We start from the raw sequence: 16257 nt of genomic DNA, 5'->3' as shown, positions 1-16257 counted from the left end.
TGCAGGTGAGAAATGCTTTTTAAAGTGATTTTTGTTGTTGCTGCAGTTCTCCCTACATGCTGCAGTAGTTGCTTCTCACTGCTTCTGATAAGGTCAGGCCACAGGCAGAATTTCAGACCCACCCACACATCAGCAGTTAGAGCATCTTAGGAGTAGCAATGACATTCCCAATAACCATATTCTAGTGTGCCATCATCATGGAGGAAGAGGAGGAGCACCACAAGATGGAGCAAAGGAGACTCAGGCAGCATTTACTGCAAGAGGCATCACAGCACACATTATCACTGAAGTCTTCTCTTCTGTGGAACAAAGTCTACCTCTGACACCACAGCCATGCCTCTTTTTCACCCACTTTTAAATAAAGGAACATTCCCTCAAACCACTATCTGTCCTACCACATGACAACACATCAACCCTTTTTGCTTCTACACGTGCCTGCTAATATTCATCATCTAAGTGAATGTCAGCACCAAATGAGTGCACCCTTTCCTGCACGACTGTAACTTTCATTAGTAACAAAGTGCCATTTCAGTGCGCAGTTTATTTTAATATAATAATCACAAAGTGAAAACAATCAGCCGACTCTTTCCTAACACTGTGCTTCCCCTGGATGCCTACACGTGCCTTTCTAACATCTATTCTAGTGCACCTTCTAAGTGTAACTTGAGGGCCAGGAGCACAGGAGGTCATCGTACAGAAGCATCATGGCACTGAGGTGGCCCTCATTTAATGTCAGTTTGCTTTAGGCAGCTTGATGTTGTCCCCAATTTCCACTGGATTATTGCTCTCGGGGGAAGGGCCAAGGCCTGGCATGTGCTGCTGTCCTGAGAAACAGCAATATTTTGCAGCTGTGACCCTTGGGTGTCTTGGTTCTCATTATTCTTTTCATCATTATCATCTTCTTAATCCTGTGTCACCCTTTGCTGTGATAGATCTGCAGGACAGGAGGGTTGAAACTAAGATTGGTGAGCATTACCCCCTTGGGATTGAGGAAACACAGGAGGGGGTAAAGGGTTGTGTCTGTGAGCTGCTTCACGGGGATGCTAGGTCAACAGTACAAGTGCTCAGTCAGTAACCTGGCAGTGGCAAGATGCCATCGACCTCCCCATCTCCCAGGACAAGAACTGAGAACTTTCCCATGAGCTTTATGGCCTTCGCCTTGAAGGGCAAGGTATTTAATATTGGGAAGGGACCCTCTGGTGCTCTGCTCGATGGGAGCTTTGTGTGCAAATTTATCCTGCAAGAAGGTAGAGTAAATAAGGGTAAGGTTAGCAGTTGAGGAGTGTGTGCCAATTGACATGGGAGAGTTGTAGTAAGAGATGTGGGAATATGAGGTGGTTAAAGTGGAGGAAGGGTTTTAAGGTCGAGAATGTATGTAATTGCTGGGCAGCTACAGTTCAAGATGCTGAGTTAGAGCCCCCCTTTATCAGAGAGCATTGTGAAGGGTTAGGGTTGTGCAAGTGTTGCTTTAAGGGGGCGAAGTGTGTGCTGGTGCTTGGGGTGGGCAAGGAAGAAAAGAACAATTGCTTTGCTAAGGCAGAAATTGTAATAATGGTTTTAAAAGGAGAAACCAGTTTATTTCTCTACTCCAGCGCCCTTTATATGTCCTTCAATGTTTACTTATCTGATGCCTGCTCTTGGTGAGAGTATGGTGCATGTCATCTATAACCTAATCTTGTGCTCCTTCTAAATGATAATTCAGTAGGAGTAGTACGTATGGTAGCAGCCTCTGCTTATCAATGGCGGCTTGACATGGGTGTTGCTGTAGTGCTCTGAAAATGAAAGCAACAGCCCCTGTTCATTGGAGAATTAAAAAATGAAATGACTTACACAGATCGTGTTTAAGTTTAATTTCTGGTCTTAGGAAATACCAGAGACTACAAAGGAACTCACAAATATAATTTTGGTTTGTCTTTCTTGAAAGACTCCTTTAAAGAGAGAATTAGAGGCAGACGCATGTACACACAGATAGATAAGTGCATTTCAATAGAGATTCCAAAATGGAAATCCTTTATGCTTGAGTCTACAAAAGAAATCTGATCACAGATTATACAGGTGAACAGTGCACAAAAAAAATCTTCAAGCACTACAAGATGTTTTGATTCTTATGAACAACCATTTAACAAGAAATATGTATTTAATATATAGATATATAATAATTACCAATTTTACACATCTGATGTTAAAAAATGCAATTTGCTTTTTTAAGATAATCTTAACAATTTTTTGTTACAAAGTCATTTGTTCTTGTTACAGTTCATTGAAGTCCAAGTTTCAAATATAAATGCAAGAAAACTGTTTCATCATCTCAGCTGCCAATCTTGGTTACAGCTTCATGTGGCTCTAAATTCTCAATCTTATTTACTTTTTCCCTAGCTAACTTGACAATGTAAGAACCACAATTTCACTATCTGATCACATGTTTCAAAATGCATGCCATCCAATCAGATAGGATAAATGGAATTCAGTTATCTGGCTGTATATTTCATAGCCAAACTCAGCTTGCCTAATTGTGGCATTCATTCTGTCATGTAATCCTGTTACACAGTACAAAAGATCCAGATCAGAAAATGTCAATCTTAAGAAACATTAAAAAATGAACAGGCATTGCATGCAATATAAATTCTAGGTGATAAGTGATGGAATAATTTTAATTTGATTGCATTTATTACCGCTGCCTCACCAATCTTACAAATGTCACACTGTGCCATTATCATTGTTTCAGTGATGTCATACTCTTCCATTACTAACGTTTCACTAATGTTAAGCTGCTCTATTACTAGTGTCTCATCGATCTCACAATATACGATTACCAATGTCATACTAATGTCACACTGTTTCATTATCGCACACACATTGAAGGAATACTCTTCCACTGCTATTATCCCTGTAATGTTATGCCACTTGATCACCACTGTCATTAGCTGCTATTCTGTTTCACTGCCTGTTTTGCCAATGTTAGACTGTTCCATTCTCACCAATATAATACATTAGATTGCTACTAAGCTATGATTTATTATTGTCTCATCAGTCATATATTTCTACTACTGTACATACATCTCACCCGTGTCATGATATTTCATTCCTAGATTCTTTTTATGTTTTTTCCTTTCATTTTCTCCCCTTCTTTCCTGAAGTCACTGACTGTTGATTATTCATGTAAAGCTATTCTATTTTATCATCAGTATCAAACTAAAGCATTACAATTTTCTTACAAATTCTGTACCTTTCTATTATTACTGCTTCATTAATGTATGATGTAACATTCTATTTCCACTGTTACCCTTTGATACCACTATCCATATAATCATATCATCAAATGCCTACCAGAGCATCACATTACTGTCTTAGTATCAGTAAGTTAAAAACAGCATTGGTCTTAATACTGGAAATGAAACATAATTTGATACATGTAGCAGTATAGCTTTGTTTTTACCAAACTTTACTACTAATGCACTACACTTAAACGACTTTCAATAGGTATGAGAAGAGCAAGTGCAGAACATTAGAATTGTTAGAAACAGAAAATGGCCATTAGCCCCAGGAAGCTCGTTCTTTTTGAAACATCAGTGCCATCGACCCATCTTGTCAGTATGGGCCTCAATCCCTTCTCGCTCCAGAAACACAACCAATTGATTCTTGTACTGTCCACTTCAATGGCCTTCCTTGGTAACTTACTCCACAACTCTATTACCCTGAAGGTGAAAAAGTTCTTTCTCCTTATTCCTACTTTCCTAATTCTTTAACTTGTGTCACCTGGTATATGAACCCTTCACCACAATGAGCAAGTTACCTGGATCAGCTTAGTCACTTCCCTTCATCATTTTGAAGACTTCACTCTGGTCTTATAAAAGTTTCCTTTTTACAAAGAAAAGAAGTCCAACCTCTGTGACATCTCATAACTTAAATTCCTGATACCCAGAATCATCTTTGTTGCTTACCTCTGTACTCTTTCAACAATAATATCCTTACTGTAACATTCAACTGCTATGTAATTAAATTTGTGTAACATTATGACAATGACCATGGAGATGCAATGTGATAACACGTTACCACTAGTGACACTCTTTTGCTTCCTGAGCCATATTTCTACTTAATATAATGGACCTCACTTCTGGTGAAATTTAACAACTGCCACAGTGTTTCCATATGATTGGCAGAACTGTCATGTTGATGCAGAATAAACAACCTGTGTTTACAGCAGTGCCATTGTGTAAGAGTAACTCGTTTTTGTAACAGTGTGAATCTCCTTGAAGGATATCAAAAGGTTCTTTGTGTTGTCAGCAACATTTTCAACACTGTTTCAGATAGTTCATCGCTCTTTCTCTAATTACGTGGATTTGTTTGCAATATATATAACCCAGTATATCTTCTTGAAAACATACAGAAGTTTACAAAATCACAACTTTGATGACCTTTCAGGTATATAGGGCTCTTTAGTTTGTTATTTGGCAACTGTTGAAAGAATAAAGCTGTTAATGTGTGGATCCATAGGCCATCCTGTTTTAAGCTTTTGTTTTCCTTCCAATTTTCTTACTGTAGCTTATGCATTTCTAGGATTGCATTCTTATTTTCTAGTAATGTGCTCCTCATCATTATAGAAAATCCAGAAACTGGCCTTCCATGACAAAAACTATTCTCCCAATGTACCCCTCAGTTTTGGCAATCCTTTAATGTTCTGAATTGGCACGTAGTTGGCTTTCTAGGTATAATTTTGAGTTTTAATTTTTGATACACATAGCAACAGCATAATTAACATTTTGAACCAACAGCAATTCACAAAGATGCTGGAACTATCTGAATTTATGCTGCTAATACTGAAAGTAGGATTCGCAGTCACTGTTAAGAATTTATGGCATTATCTACGATAGTGTCATCAACAAGGTTTCTCGAATTTATTGAAGTGTTGGAGGAAATTTCTTCAGTATTTTTGGCATGTTCTTTGCTACCATCCAGTGACTCAAGAGTTCCTGACCCATTGTTTCCCATTATCTTGCACCGTATGTCATTTCCTGTATCGCAATTCTGAAGGGGGATCAAAGCATTGTGCTTCATCAAAATATCATCACTATTTTTGGCTTCCATTGAATTTCTCCTCCTCATGTTCCTGTTAACAGTTGCATATCTTCCAGTTTCCTCAAAACTCAGGGATAACGTGACAGTTCCACTGCCAAAACTGACCTTCTGCTTACTGCACCGCTGCATCTCCATGGTGATTGGTTCATCATGGGCACTTCTGCTGCAGATTGAAGATGTTGGAGAGGAGACAGTTGAACCACCTATACTATTGGACCTCTTAGGAGACAAGGTACCACGCCGCAAAGTTGCCCTGGCTGCCACTTTAAAAGCATGGGCAGCTGTACTGCATCTCACTTCATCAATGGTATTCCTTGATGGTTTAAACAAAATGATATAGCATTTGTTAAAATAAATGCATCCGAGTAACCCAAAACTTGATGCAAGTATGGCAATGACTTCTACAGCTGAAACAAATTTCCCATAAGTGCTGACATAAGCAGGAATGAATGAGATCCAGACAATGAAAAATATCAACATGCTGAAGGTAATAAATTTGGCCTCATTGAAGTTCTCTGGGAGTTTGCGAGACTTAAAGGCAAAAAAGAAGCAAATGGCAGCAAGGAGGCATGTGTAACCAATGAGAAAACCAAGTGCCATTAAGGAACCTTCATCACATGTAATAAAAATGATTTCATCTTCTAGTTCATGATTTCTGTAGCTCGAAGGGGGTGCTGTGTAAAGCCAGATGACACAAGTAACAATTTGCACGAGAATACAGAGGAAAACCAGTAAGAATTGCAAATTGAGGCCCACCCATTTTCGATGGAGGCTAGTTGGGATCTTGGCCTCAAAGACCAATAGCACACGATTAGTTTTCACCAGAATACAAGAAATGCACAACACAAAGCTGATTCCAAATGCAGGTTGACGCAATCTGCAGGTCCAATCTTTGGGTTCTCCAATGAAGATCAATGAGCTGGAGAAACAGCAGATTAAGGAGAAGAGGAGGAGATAGGAGAGTTCTCTGTTAGTGGCTTTCACAATAGGAGTATTTCTGAACTTAATGAATACTCCCAAAACAAAGGAAGTGATCAGTATTCCTAGCATGGCAAATATTGTCAGAGCAATTCCAAAAGGTTCAGTCCATGACAGGTATTCAATCTCCTTGGCTGTGCATGATGTATAATTCTCATTTGACCAAAAATCATTGGGACACTTTGTACATGCACTTGCATCTAAAGGAGAAAACAAGCAAACAATGAATCAAGTGTAGTTAGTTATTTCTTAGGTACAATTAGGCTTTCAAAGCGTTAACTCTTTATTCAATGTAAGTGGATAATCATTGCATACTGTCTTACTTCTAACGAGGTACTTTTGGACTGAAGTCCAAGATGTAATTGTCACTTTACCTACCTATTAGCACTAGGATTAAGGTTTGTTACCTCTTAGCTGGGTCATAAAGTTGGTTAATATTTTATTGTTAAATTCTCAACATCTGATGTAGTTGGTTCACTGACCAACCTCCCCTACCCCCCACTGCAGCTGTAACTTTCATTCTTGCCTTTATCCCCTCCAGGCTTGACTTCTCCAACGCTCCCTTCATCAGCTTCCCTAGCTCCACCCTACACAAATTCCAACTTATCATATCCACCACTCACATCCTATCCCATACCAAGTTCTGCTTAGCTATCACGCCTGTCCTCGCCAATCACCAATGGCTCTGCATCCCCAGTGCATTTATTTCAAATTGGTCATCTCTGTTTACAAATCCTTGCAAGGCATCACTACACCCTAGCTCTGCGACCTCCACCAGCCTTATGGCCCAGCTTGCATCCTTTGCTCTTCTGACTCTGGTCATCTGTGCATTCTACCATCCCAATACTTCAACATTACTATCAAAGCCATCAGCTATCATGTTGTATTCTGCAATTCATTTTCCAAATCCCTCCATCTTACTGCATCTCTCCCCATCTTCAAATATCTTGTGTAGGACCCCAATTTACATATTTAAGTAGCCTTACATCTGTTACAGGCCTCTGGGTTGCTTGTCCATCTACCAGAGACCAGGTAAGGCCTCAGTGCGTCGGCGGGAAACCTGAGCGGCAGAGCGGGGTATAAAAGTCCCCAGAGACCAGGTAAGGCCTCACAGCGTCGGCGGGAATCCTGAGCGGCAGAGCGAGGTATAAAAGTCCCCAGAGACCAGGTAAGGCCTCAGTGCGTTGGCGGGAATCCTGAGTGGCAGAGCGGGGTATAAAAGTCCCCAGAGACCAGGTAAGGCCTCACAGCGTCGGCGGGAAACCTGAGCGGCAGAGCGGGGTATAAAAGTCCCCAGAGACCAGGTAAGGCCTCACAGCGTCGGCGGGAAACCTGAGCGGCAGAGCAGGATATAAAAGTCCCCAGAGACCAGGTAAGGCCTCAGTGCGTCGGCGGGAAACCTGAGCGGCAGAGCAGGATATAAAAGTCCCCAGAGACCAGGTAAGGCCTCACAGCGTCGGCGGGAAACCTGAGCGGCAGAGCAGGATATAAAAGTCCCCAGAGACCAGGTAAGGCCTCAGTGCGTCGGCGGGAAACCTGAGCGGCAGAGCAGGATATAAAAGTCCCCAGAGACCAGGTAAGGTTTACCAGTCACCAGTCTCTGAACGCGGAGGGAAGGAGAGAGGTAAAAAGTAATCCAAGTGTGACGTCACCAGAAAGCGGGTAAGTGATTGGTTGGTGAGTATTCCTCCCTTTTAAGCTTAAATCTCTTTGGTTCATAGTTTCTAAGGTGTGATATACACCATCTAGAATCGGGGCAGAGGATATTTAAGAATAATATTAATAAATTTAATTAATTACATAGAATGGGAGATCAGGCGATGTGTTGCTGCTGCAATATGTGGGAGCTGGTGAACACCATTGATGCTCACGGTGATCACATTTGCAGTAAGTGTTGGCTGCTCGAGGAACTCCGGCTCCGTGTTGAAGAGCTGGAGACCGAGCTTCAAACACTGAGACACATCAGGGAGGGGGAGAGTTACCTGGACTCTGTGTATCATGAGGTAGTCACACCAATTAGATTAATTAATTCAGATGTAGTCCGTGGCCAGGGTCAGGATGGTGTGACTAGAAGTGAGGCAGGTACGGGGATCCAGGAGGTAGTGTTGGAGGAGCCGCAGCCCTTGCACTTGTCCAACAGGTTCGAGGCTCTTACTCCCTGTGGGGACAGGAGCAGGGACTGCAGGGAGGATGAGCAACCTGGCCACAGCACCGTGGAGCAGGGGGCCATTCAAGTGGGGGGAGTTAAAAGAAATGTTGTAGTGGTAGGGGATAGTATCGTTAGGGGGATAGATAGAGTTCTTTGCAGCCGAGAGCGAGAGTCCCGAAGGCTGTGTTGCCTGCCCGGTGCCAGGGTTAAGGGCATCTCCTCTGGGCTGGAAAGAAACTTGGAGTGGGAGGGGGAGGATCCAGTTGTCGTGGTCCATGTTGGTACCAACGACATAGATAGGACAAGGAAGGAGGTTCTGCTGAGGGAGTTTGAGCAGCTAGGGGCCAAATTAAAAAGCAGAACCACAAGGGTAATAATCTCTGGATTATTACCTGAGCCACGAGCGAATTTGGCTAGGACAAATAAAATTAGAGAGTTAAATGCGTGGCTCAAAGACTGGTGTGGGAGAAATGGGTTTTGCTTCCTGGGACACTGGCACCAGTACTGGGGCAGGAGGGAGCTGTTCCGTTGGGACGGGCTTCACTTGGCCAGTGCTGGGACTAGAGTCCTGGCGGATCATATAACTAGGGCTGTAGAGAGGGCTTTAAACTAACTAGTGGGGGGGAGGTTCCTAGAGAGCAAATAATAAAAATGACAACAGAGAAGGTAATAGACTTAGGTAGCAGTGGGGAAATTAAAAACCAGAGCATGTCAGGAAGGGGCAGAAGGTATGGAGTAAAAGGTAAAGTAATAAAAAGGGCAAAAGCAGGAACTAAGTGTCACAAAACATCTTTGAAAGTTCTCTATCTGAATGCACGTAGCATTCGTAACAAAATAGACGAGTTAATGGCACAAATAACTACATATGGGTATGATCTTGTGGCCATTACAGAAACATGGCTGCAGGGTGACAATGCCTGGGAATTAAACATACCAGGTTATTTAACGATCAGGAAGGACAGGCAGGAAGGAAGGGGAGGTGGGGTGGCTATGTTAATAAAGGAAGGAATCACTGTAATACAGAGAAATGATATTGGGTCAAAAGATCAGGATAATGAAACAGTTTGGGTGGAGGTAAGGAATAATAAGGGGAAAAAAACACTAGTGGGCGTAGTCTATAGGCCTCCGAACAGTGGCAACTCTGTTGGACGGAGTATCAATCAGGAAATAGTTGAGGCTTGTAATAAGGGAACATCTATAATTATGGGGGATTTCAACTATCATATTAATTGGACAAATCAAATTGGGCAGAGCAGCCTTGAGGATGAGTTCATTGAGTGTATTAGGGATGGGTTTCTTGAGCAGTATGTAACTGAACCAACCAGGGGGCAAGCAACCTTAGATCTGGTCCTGTGTAATGAGACAGGATTAATTAAAAATGTCCTAGTAAAGGATCCTCTTGGAATGAGTGACCATAACATGGTTGAATTCCATATTCAATTAGAGGGTGAGAAGGTTGGATCTCAAACAAGCGTGCTAAGCTTGAATAAAGGAGACTATGAAGGTATGAGAGCGGAATTGAGTAGAGTGGATTGGGAAAATAGATTAAAGGGTAAGACGATACATGATCAGTGGTGTACATTCAAGGAGTTATTTTACAACTTCCAAAAAAAATATATTCCACTGAGAAGAAAAGGGTGTAAAAGAAAAGACAGCCATCCGTGGCTAAGTAAAGAAATTAAGGATAGTATTCGACTAAAAACAAGGGCATATAAGGTAGCCAAATCTAGTGGGAGGATAGAGGATTGGGAAAACTTTAAAAGACAGCAAAAAATAACAAAAAGATTGATTAAGAAAGGGAAGATAGATGATGAAAGTAAATTAGCAAAAAATATAAAAACAGATAGTAAGAGTTTTTATAGTTATATAAAAAGAAAAAGGGTGGCTAAAGTAAATGTTGGTCCCTTAGAGGATGAGACCGGGAAATTAATGGTGGGAAATATGGAGATGGCAAAAACACTGAATGAATATTTTACATCAGTCTTTACAGTAGAAGACACTAAGAATATCCCAACACTGGACAAACAGGGGGCTAAAGGGGGGGAGGAGCTAAACACGATCAAAATCACTAAGGAAGTGGTACTCGGTAAAATAATGGGACTCAAGGCGGATAAATCACCTGGACCTGATGGCTTACATCCGAGGGTCTTGAGGGAAGTGGCGGTAGGGATTGTGGATGCATTGGTAATAATTTTCCAAAACTCCCTGGACTCGGCAAAGGTCCCGGCAGACTGGAAAACTGCTAATGTAACACCCTTATTTAAAAAGGGCAGTAGACAGAAGGCTGGAAACTATAGACCGGTTAGCCTAACATCTGTGGTAGGTAAAATTTTGGAGTCCATTATTAAGGAGACAGTAACAAGACATTTGGATAATCATAATTTAATAGGACAAAGTCAGCATGGTTTTATGAAGGGGAAGTCATGTTTGACAAATTTGCTGGAGTTCTTTGAGGAAGTAACGTATAGGGTGGATAAAGGGGAACCAGTGGACGTAGTGTATTTAGACTTCCAAAAGGCGTTTGACAAGGTGCCACACAAAAGATTATTGCTTAAGATAAAAAATCACGGGATTGGGGGTAATATTCTGGCATGGATAGAGGATTGGCTATCTAACAGAAGGCAGAGAGTTGGGATAAATGGTTCATTCTCAGACTGGCAATCAGTAACTAGTGGTGTTCCGCAGGGGTCAGTGCTGGGTCCCCAACTCTTTACAATCTATATTAACGATTTGGAGGAGGGGACCGAGTGTAACATATCAAAGTTTGCAGATGATACTAAGATGGGAGGGAAAGTAGTGAGTGAGGAGGACATAAAAAACCTGCAAGGGGGCATCGACAGGCTAAGTAAGTGGGCAGAGATTTGGCAGATGGAATACAATACTGGAAAGTGTGAGGTTATGCACATTGGCAGGAAAAATCGTAGAGCAAGTTATTATCTTAATGGCAAGAAACTGGAAAGTACTGAAGTACAAAGGGATCTGGGGGTCCTGGTGCACGAAACTCAAAAGGTTAGTATGCAGGTGCAGCAAGTGATTAAGAAGGCCAATGGAATGTTGGCTTTCATTGCTAGGGGGATAGAATATAAAAATAGGGAGGTATTGCTTCAGTTGTACAAGGTATTGGTGAGGCCGCACCTGGAATACTGCGTACAGTTTTGGTGTCCATACTTAAGAAAGGACATACTTGCTCTCGAGTCAGTACAAAGAAGGTTCACTCGGTTAATCCCGGGGATGAGGGGATGGACATATGAGGAGAGGTTGAGTAGATTGGGACTCTACTCATTGGAGTTCAGAAGAATGAGAGGCGATCTTATTGAAACATATAAGATTGTGAAGGGGTCGGATCGGGTGGATGCGGGGAAGATGATGGGTGAAACTAGAACTAGGGGGCATAGTCTTAGAATAAGGGGCTGCTCTTTCAAAACTGAGATGCGGAGGAACTACTTCACTCAGAGGGTGGTAGGTCCATGGAATATGCTGCACCAAAAAGCTGTAGAAGCTACATCATTACATAAATTTAAAACAGAAATAGACAGTTTGCTAGAAGTAAAGGGAATTAAGGGTTACGGGGAGCGGGCAGGAATTTGGACATGAGTCTAGGTTCGGATCGGTCATGGCCCTATGGGTAGCGGAGCGGGCCCAGGGGCCGTGTAGCCTGATCCTGCTCCTATTTCGTGTGTCTAATTCTGTTAGATTCAGGAGATGGTTCTGTGATAGTGGATTGGCGGTTAGGATCAGATCAGCCATGATCTTATTGAATGGCGGAGCAGGCTCGAGGGGCCGATTGGCCTACTCCTGCTCCTATTTCTTATGTTCTTATGCCCGGCCTGAATATGGCATTACAGGCCTTGGGCATTACAGACCTTGGGCATTAATGGGCCTTGGGCATTACAGGCCTTGGGCATTAATGGGCCTTGGGCATTACAGGCCTTGGGCATTAATGGGCCTTGGGCATTACAGGCCTTGGGCATTAATGGGCCTTGGGCATTACAGGCCTTGGGCATTAATGGGCCTTGGGCATTAATGGGCCTTGGGCATTACAGGCCTTGGGCATTAATGGGCCTTGGGCATTACAGGCCTTGGGCATTACAGGCCTTGGGCATTAATGGGCCTTGGGCATTACAGGCCTTGGGAATTAATGGGCCTTGGGCATTACAGGCCTTGGGCATTAATGGGCCTTGGGTATTACAAGCCTTGGGCATTACAGGCCTTGGGCATTAATGGGCCTTGGGCATTACGGGCCTTGGGCATTAACGGGCCTTGGGCATTACGGGCCTTGGGCATTACGGGCCTTGGGCATTAATGGGCCTTGGGCATTACGGGCCTTGGGCATTAATGGGCCTTGGGCATTAATGGGCCTTGGGCATTACGGGCTTTGGGCATTACGGGCCTTGGGCATTAATGGGCATTGGGCATTACGGGCCTTGGGCATTATGGGCCTTGGGCATTAATGGGCCTTGGGCATTACGGGCCTTGGGCATTAATGGGCCTTGGGCATTACAGGCCTTGGGCATTAATGGGCCTTGGGCATTACAGGCCTTGGGCATTACAGGCCGTGGGCATTAATTGGCCTTGGGCATTAATGGGCCTTGGGCATTACGGGCCTTGGGCATTAATGGGCCTTGCGCATTACGGACCTTGGGCATTAATGGGCCTTGGGCATTAGTGGGCCTTGGGCATTACGGGCCTTGGGCATTGATGGGCCTTGGGTATTAATGGGCCTTGGGCATTATGGGCCTTGGGCATTAATGGGCCTTGGGCAATAATGGGCCTTGGGCATTACAGGCCTTGGGCATTACAGGCCTTGGGCATTACGGGCCGTGGGCATTAATGGGCCTTGGGCATTACAGGCCTTGGGCATTAATGGGCCTTGGGCATTACAGGCCTTGGGCATTACAGGCCGTGGGCATTAATTGGCCTTGGGCATTAATGGGCCTTGGGCATTACGGGCCTTGGGCATTAATGGGCCTTGCGCATTACGGACCTTGGGCATTAATGGGCCTTGGGCATTATGGGCCTTGGGCATTAATGGGCCTTGGGCATTAATGGGCCTTGGGCATTACGGGCCTTGGGCATTAATGGGCCTTGGGCATTACGGGCCGTGGGCATTAATGGGCCTTGGGCATTACAGGCATTGGGCATTAATGGGCCTTGGGCATTACAGGCCTTGGGCATTACAGGCCGTGGGCATTAATTGGCCTTGGGCATTAATGGGCCTTGGGCATTACGGGCCTTGGGCATTAATGGGCCTTGCGCATTACGGACCTTGGGCATTAATGGGCCTTGGGCATTAATGGGCCTTGGGCATTACGGGCCTTGGGCATTGATGGGCCTTGGGTATTAATGGGCCTTGGGCATTATGGGCCTTGGGCATTAATGGGCCTTGGGCAATAATGGGCCTTGGGCATTACAGGCCTTGGGCATTACAGGCCTTGGGCATTAACGGGCCTTGGGCATTAATGGGCCTTGGGCATTAACGGGCCTTGGGCATTACGGGCCTTGGGCATTAATGGGCCTTGGGCATTACGGGCCTTGGGCATTAACGGGCCTTGGGCATTAACGGGTCTTGGGCATTACGGGCCTTGGGCATTAATGGGCTTTGGGCATTATGGGCCTTGGGCATTACGGGCCTTGGGCATTACGGGCCTTGGGCATTATACTGGTCTTGGACATTAATGGGCCTTGGGCATTACGGGCCTTGGGCATTAATGGGCCTTGGTCATTACGGGCCTTGGGCATTAAAGGGCCTTGGGCATTATGGGCCTTGGGCATTACGGGCCTTGGGCATTACGGGCCTTGGGCATTAATGGGCCTTGGGCATTACAGGCCTTGGGCATTACTGGGCCTTTGGCATTAATGGGCCTTGGGCATTATGGGCCTTGGGCATTAATGGGCCTTGGGCATTACGGGCCTTGGGCATTATGGGCCTTGGGCATTATGGGCCTTGGGCATTAATGGGCCTTGAGCATTACAGGCCTTGGGCATTAACGGGCCTTGGGCATTAATGGGCCTTGGGCATTATGGGCCTTGGGCATTAATGGGCTTTGGGCATTACGGCCATTGGGCATTAATGGGCCTTGGGCATTAGTGGGCCTTGGGCATTATGGGCCTTGGGCATTAATGGGCCTTGGGCATTAATGAGCCTTGGGCATTACGGGCCTTGGGCATTACGGGCCTTGGGCATTATGGGCCTTGGGCATTACGGGCCTTGGGCATTACGGGCCTTGGGCATTAATGGGCCTTGGGCATTACAGGCCTTGGGCATTACTGGGCCTTTGGCATTAATGGGCCTTGGGCATTATGGGCCTTGGGCATTAATGGGCCTTGGGCATTACGGGCCTTGGGCATTATGGGCCTTGGGCATTATGGGCCTTGGGCATTATGGGCCTTGGGCATTATGGGCCTTGAGCATTACAGGCCTTGGGCATTAATGGGACTTGGGCATTAACGGGCCTTGGGCATTATGGGCCTTGGGCATTAATGGGCTTTGGGCATTACGGCCATTGGGCATTAATGGGCCTTGGGCATTAGTGGGCCTTGGGCATTATGGGCGTTGGGCATTATTGGGCCTTGGGCATTACTGGCCTTGGGCATTAATGAGCCTTGGGCATTACGGGCCTTGGGCATTACGGGCCTTGGGCATTACGGGCCTTGGGCATTAATGGGTCTTGGGCATTATGGGCCTTGGGCATTAATGAGCCTTGGGCATTACTGGCCTTGGGCATTAATGGGCCTTGGGCATTACGGGCCTTGGGCATTACGGGCCTTGGGCATTAATGGGCCTTGGGCATTAATGGGCCTTGGGCATTATACTGGCCTTGGACATTAACGGGCCTTGGACATTAACGGGCCTTGGGCATTACGGGCCTTGGGCATTACAGGCCTTGGGCATTACTGGGCCTTGGGCATTAATGGGCCTTGGGCATTGCAGGCCTTGGGCATTAATGGGCCTTGGGCATTACAGGCCTTGGGCATTAATGGGCCTTGGGCATTACAGGCCTTGGGCATTACAGGCCTTGGGCATTAATGGGCCTTGGGCATTACAGGCCTTGGGCATTACAGGCCTTGGGCATTAATGGGCCTTGGGCATTACGGGCCTTGGGCATTACCGGGCCTTGGGCATTACGGGCCTTGGGCATTACGGGCCTTGGGCATTAATGGGCCTTGGGCATTAATGGGCCTTGGGCATTACCGGGCCTTGGGCATTACGGGCCTTGGGCATTAATGGGCCTTGGGCATTACCGGGCCTTGGGCATTACGGGCCTTGGGCATTACGGGCCTTGGGCATTAATGGGCCTTGGGCATTACAGGCCTTGGGCATTAATGGGCCTTGGGCATTAATGGGCCTTGGGCATTACAGGCCTTGGGCATTAATGGGCCTTGGGCATTATGGACCTTGGGCATTAATGGGCCTTGGGCATTACGGGCCTTGGGCATTACGGGCCTTGGGCATTAATGGGCCTTGGGCATTACAGGCCTTGGGCATTAATGGGCCTTGGGCATTATGGACCTTGGGCATTAATGGGCCTTGGGCATTACGGGCCTTGGGCATTACGGGCCTTGGGCATTAATGGGCATTGGGCATTACCGGCCTTGGGCATTATGGGCCTTGGGCATTAATGGGCCTTGGGCATTATGGGCCTTGGGCATTAATGGGCCTTGGGCATTACAGGCCTTGGGCATTAATGGGCCTTGGGCATTACAGGCCTTGGGCATTACAGGCCGTGGGCATTATGGGCCTTGGGCATTATGGGCCTTGGGCATTAATGGGCCTTGAGCATTACAGGCCTTGGGCATTAATGGGCCTTGGGCATTAAAGGGCCTTGGGCATTATGGGCCTTGGGCATTACGGGCCTTGGGCATTAATGGGCCTTGGGCACTACGGGCCTTGGGCATTGATGGGCCTTGGGCATTGATGGGCCTTGGGCATTACGGGCCTTGGGCATTAATGGGCCTTGGGCAATAATGGGCCTTGGGCATTACAGGCCTTGGGCATTAATGGGCCTTGGGCATTAACGGGCCTTGGGCATTAACGGGCCTTGGGCAATAATGGG

At 45.6% G+C, this 16257-nt stretch overlaps 1 protein-coding gene across 1 annotated transcript in view; it reads right to left on the bottom strand.

Moving 5' to 3' along the window:
- Window positions 1-1833: 1833 nt before the first annotated feature.
- Window positions 1834-16257, bottom strand: part of casr (calcium-sensing receptor) — a 72894-nt gene continuing 58470 nt past the window's right edge. Inside the window, exon 6 of the mRNA XM_086006827.1 lies at window positions 1834-6254. Within this exon, the coding sequence (XP_085862953.1) occupies window positions 4843-6254 (1412 nt within the window). The 3' untranslated portion in view covers window positions 1834-4842. The remainder of the gene's footprint in view (window positions 6255-16257) is intronic.

The sequence above is a fragment of the Somniosus microcephalus genome, chromosome 14 (assembly GCF_052327205.1).
Source record: "Somniosus microcephalus isolate GS21.2 chromosome 14, FLI_Smic_1.0, whole genome shotgun sequence".
NCBI lineage: Eukaryota > Metazoa > Chordata > Chondrichthyes > Squaliformes > Somniosidae > Somniosus > Somniosus microcephalus.
This window is presented reverse-complemented; position numbering and strand designations above follow the sequence as displayed.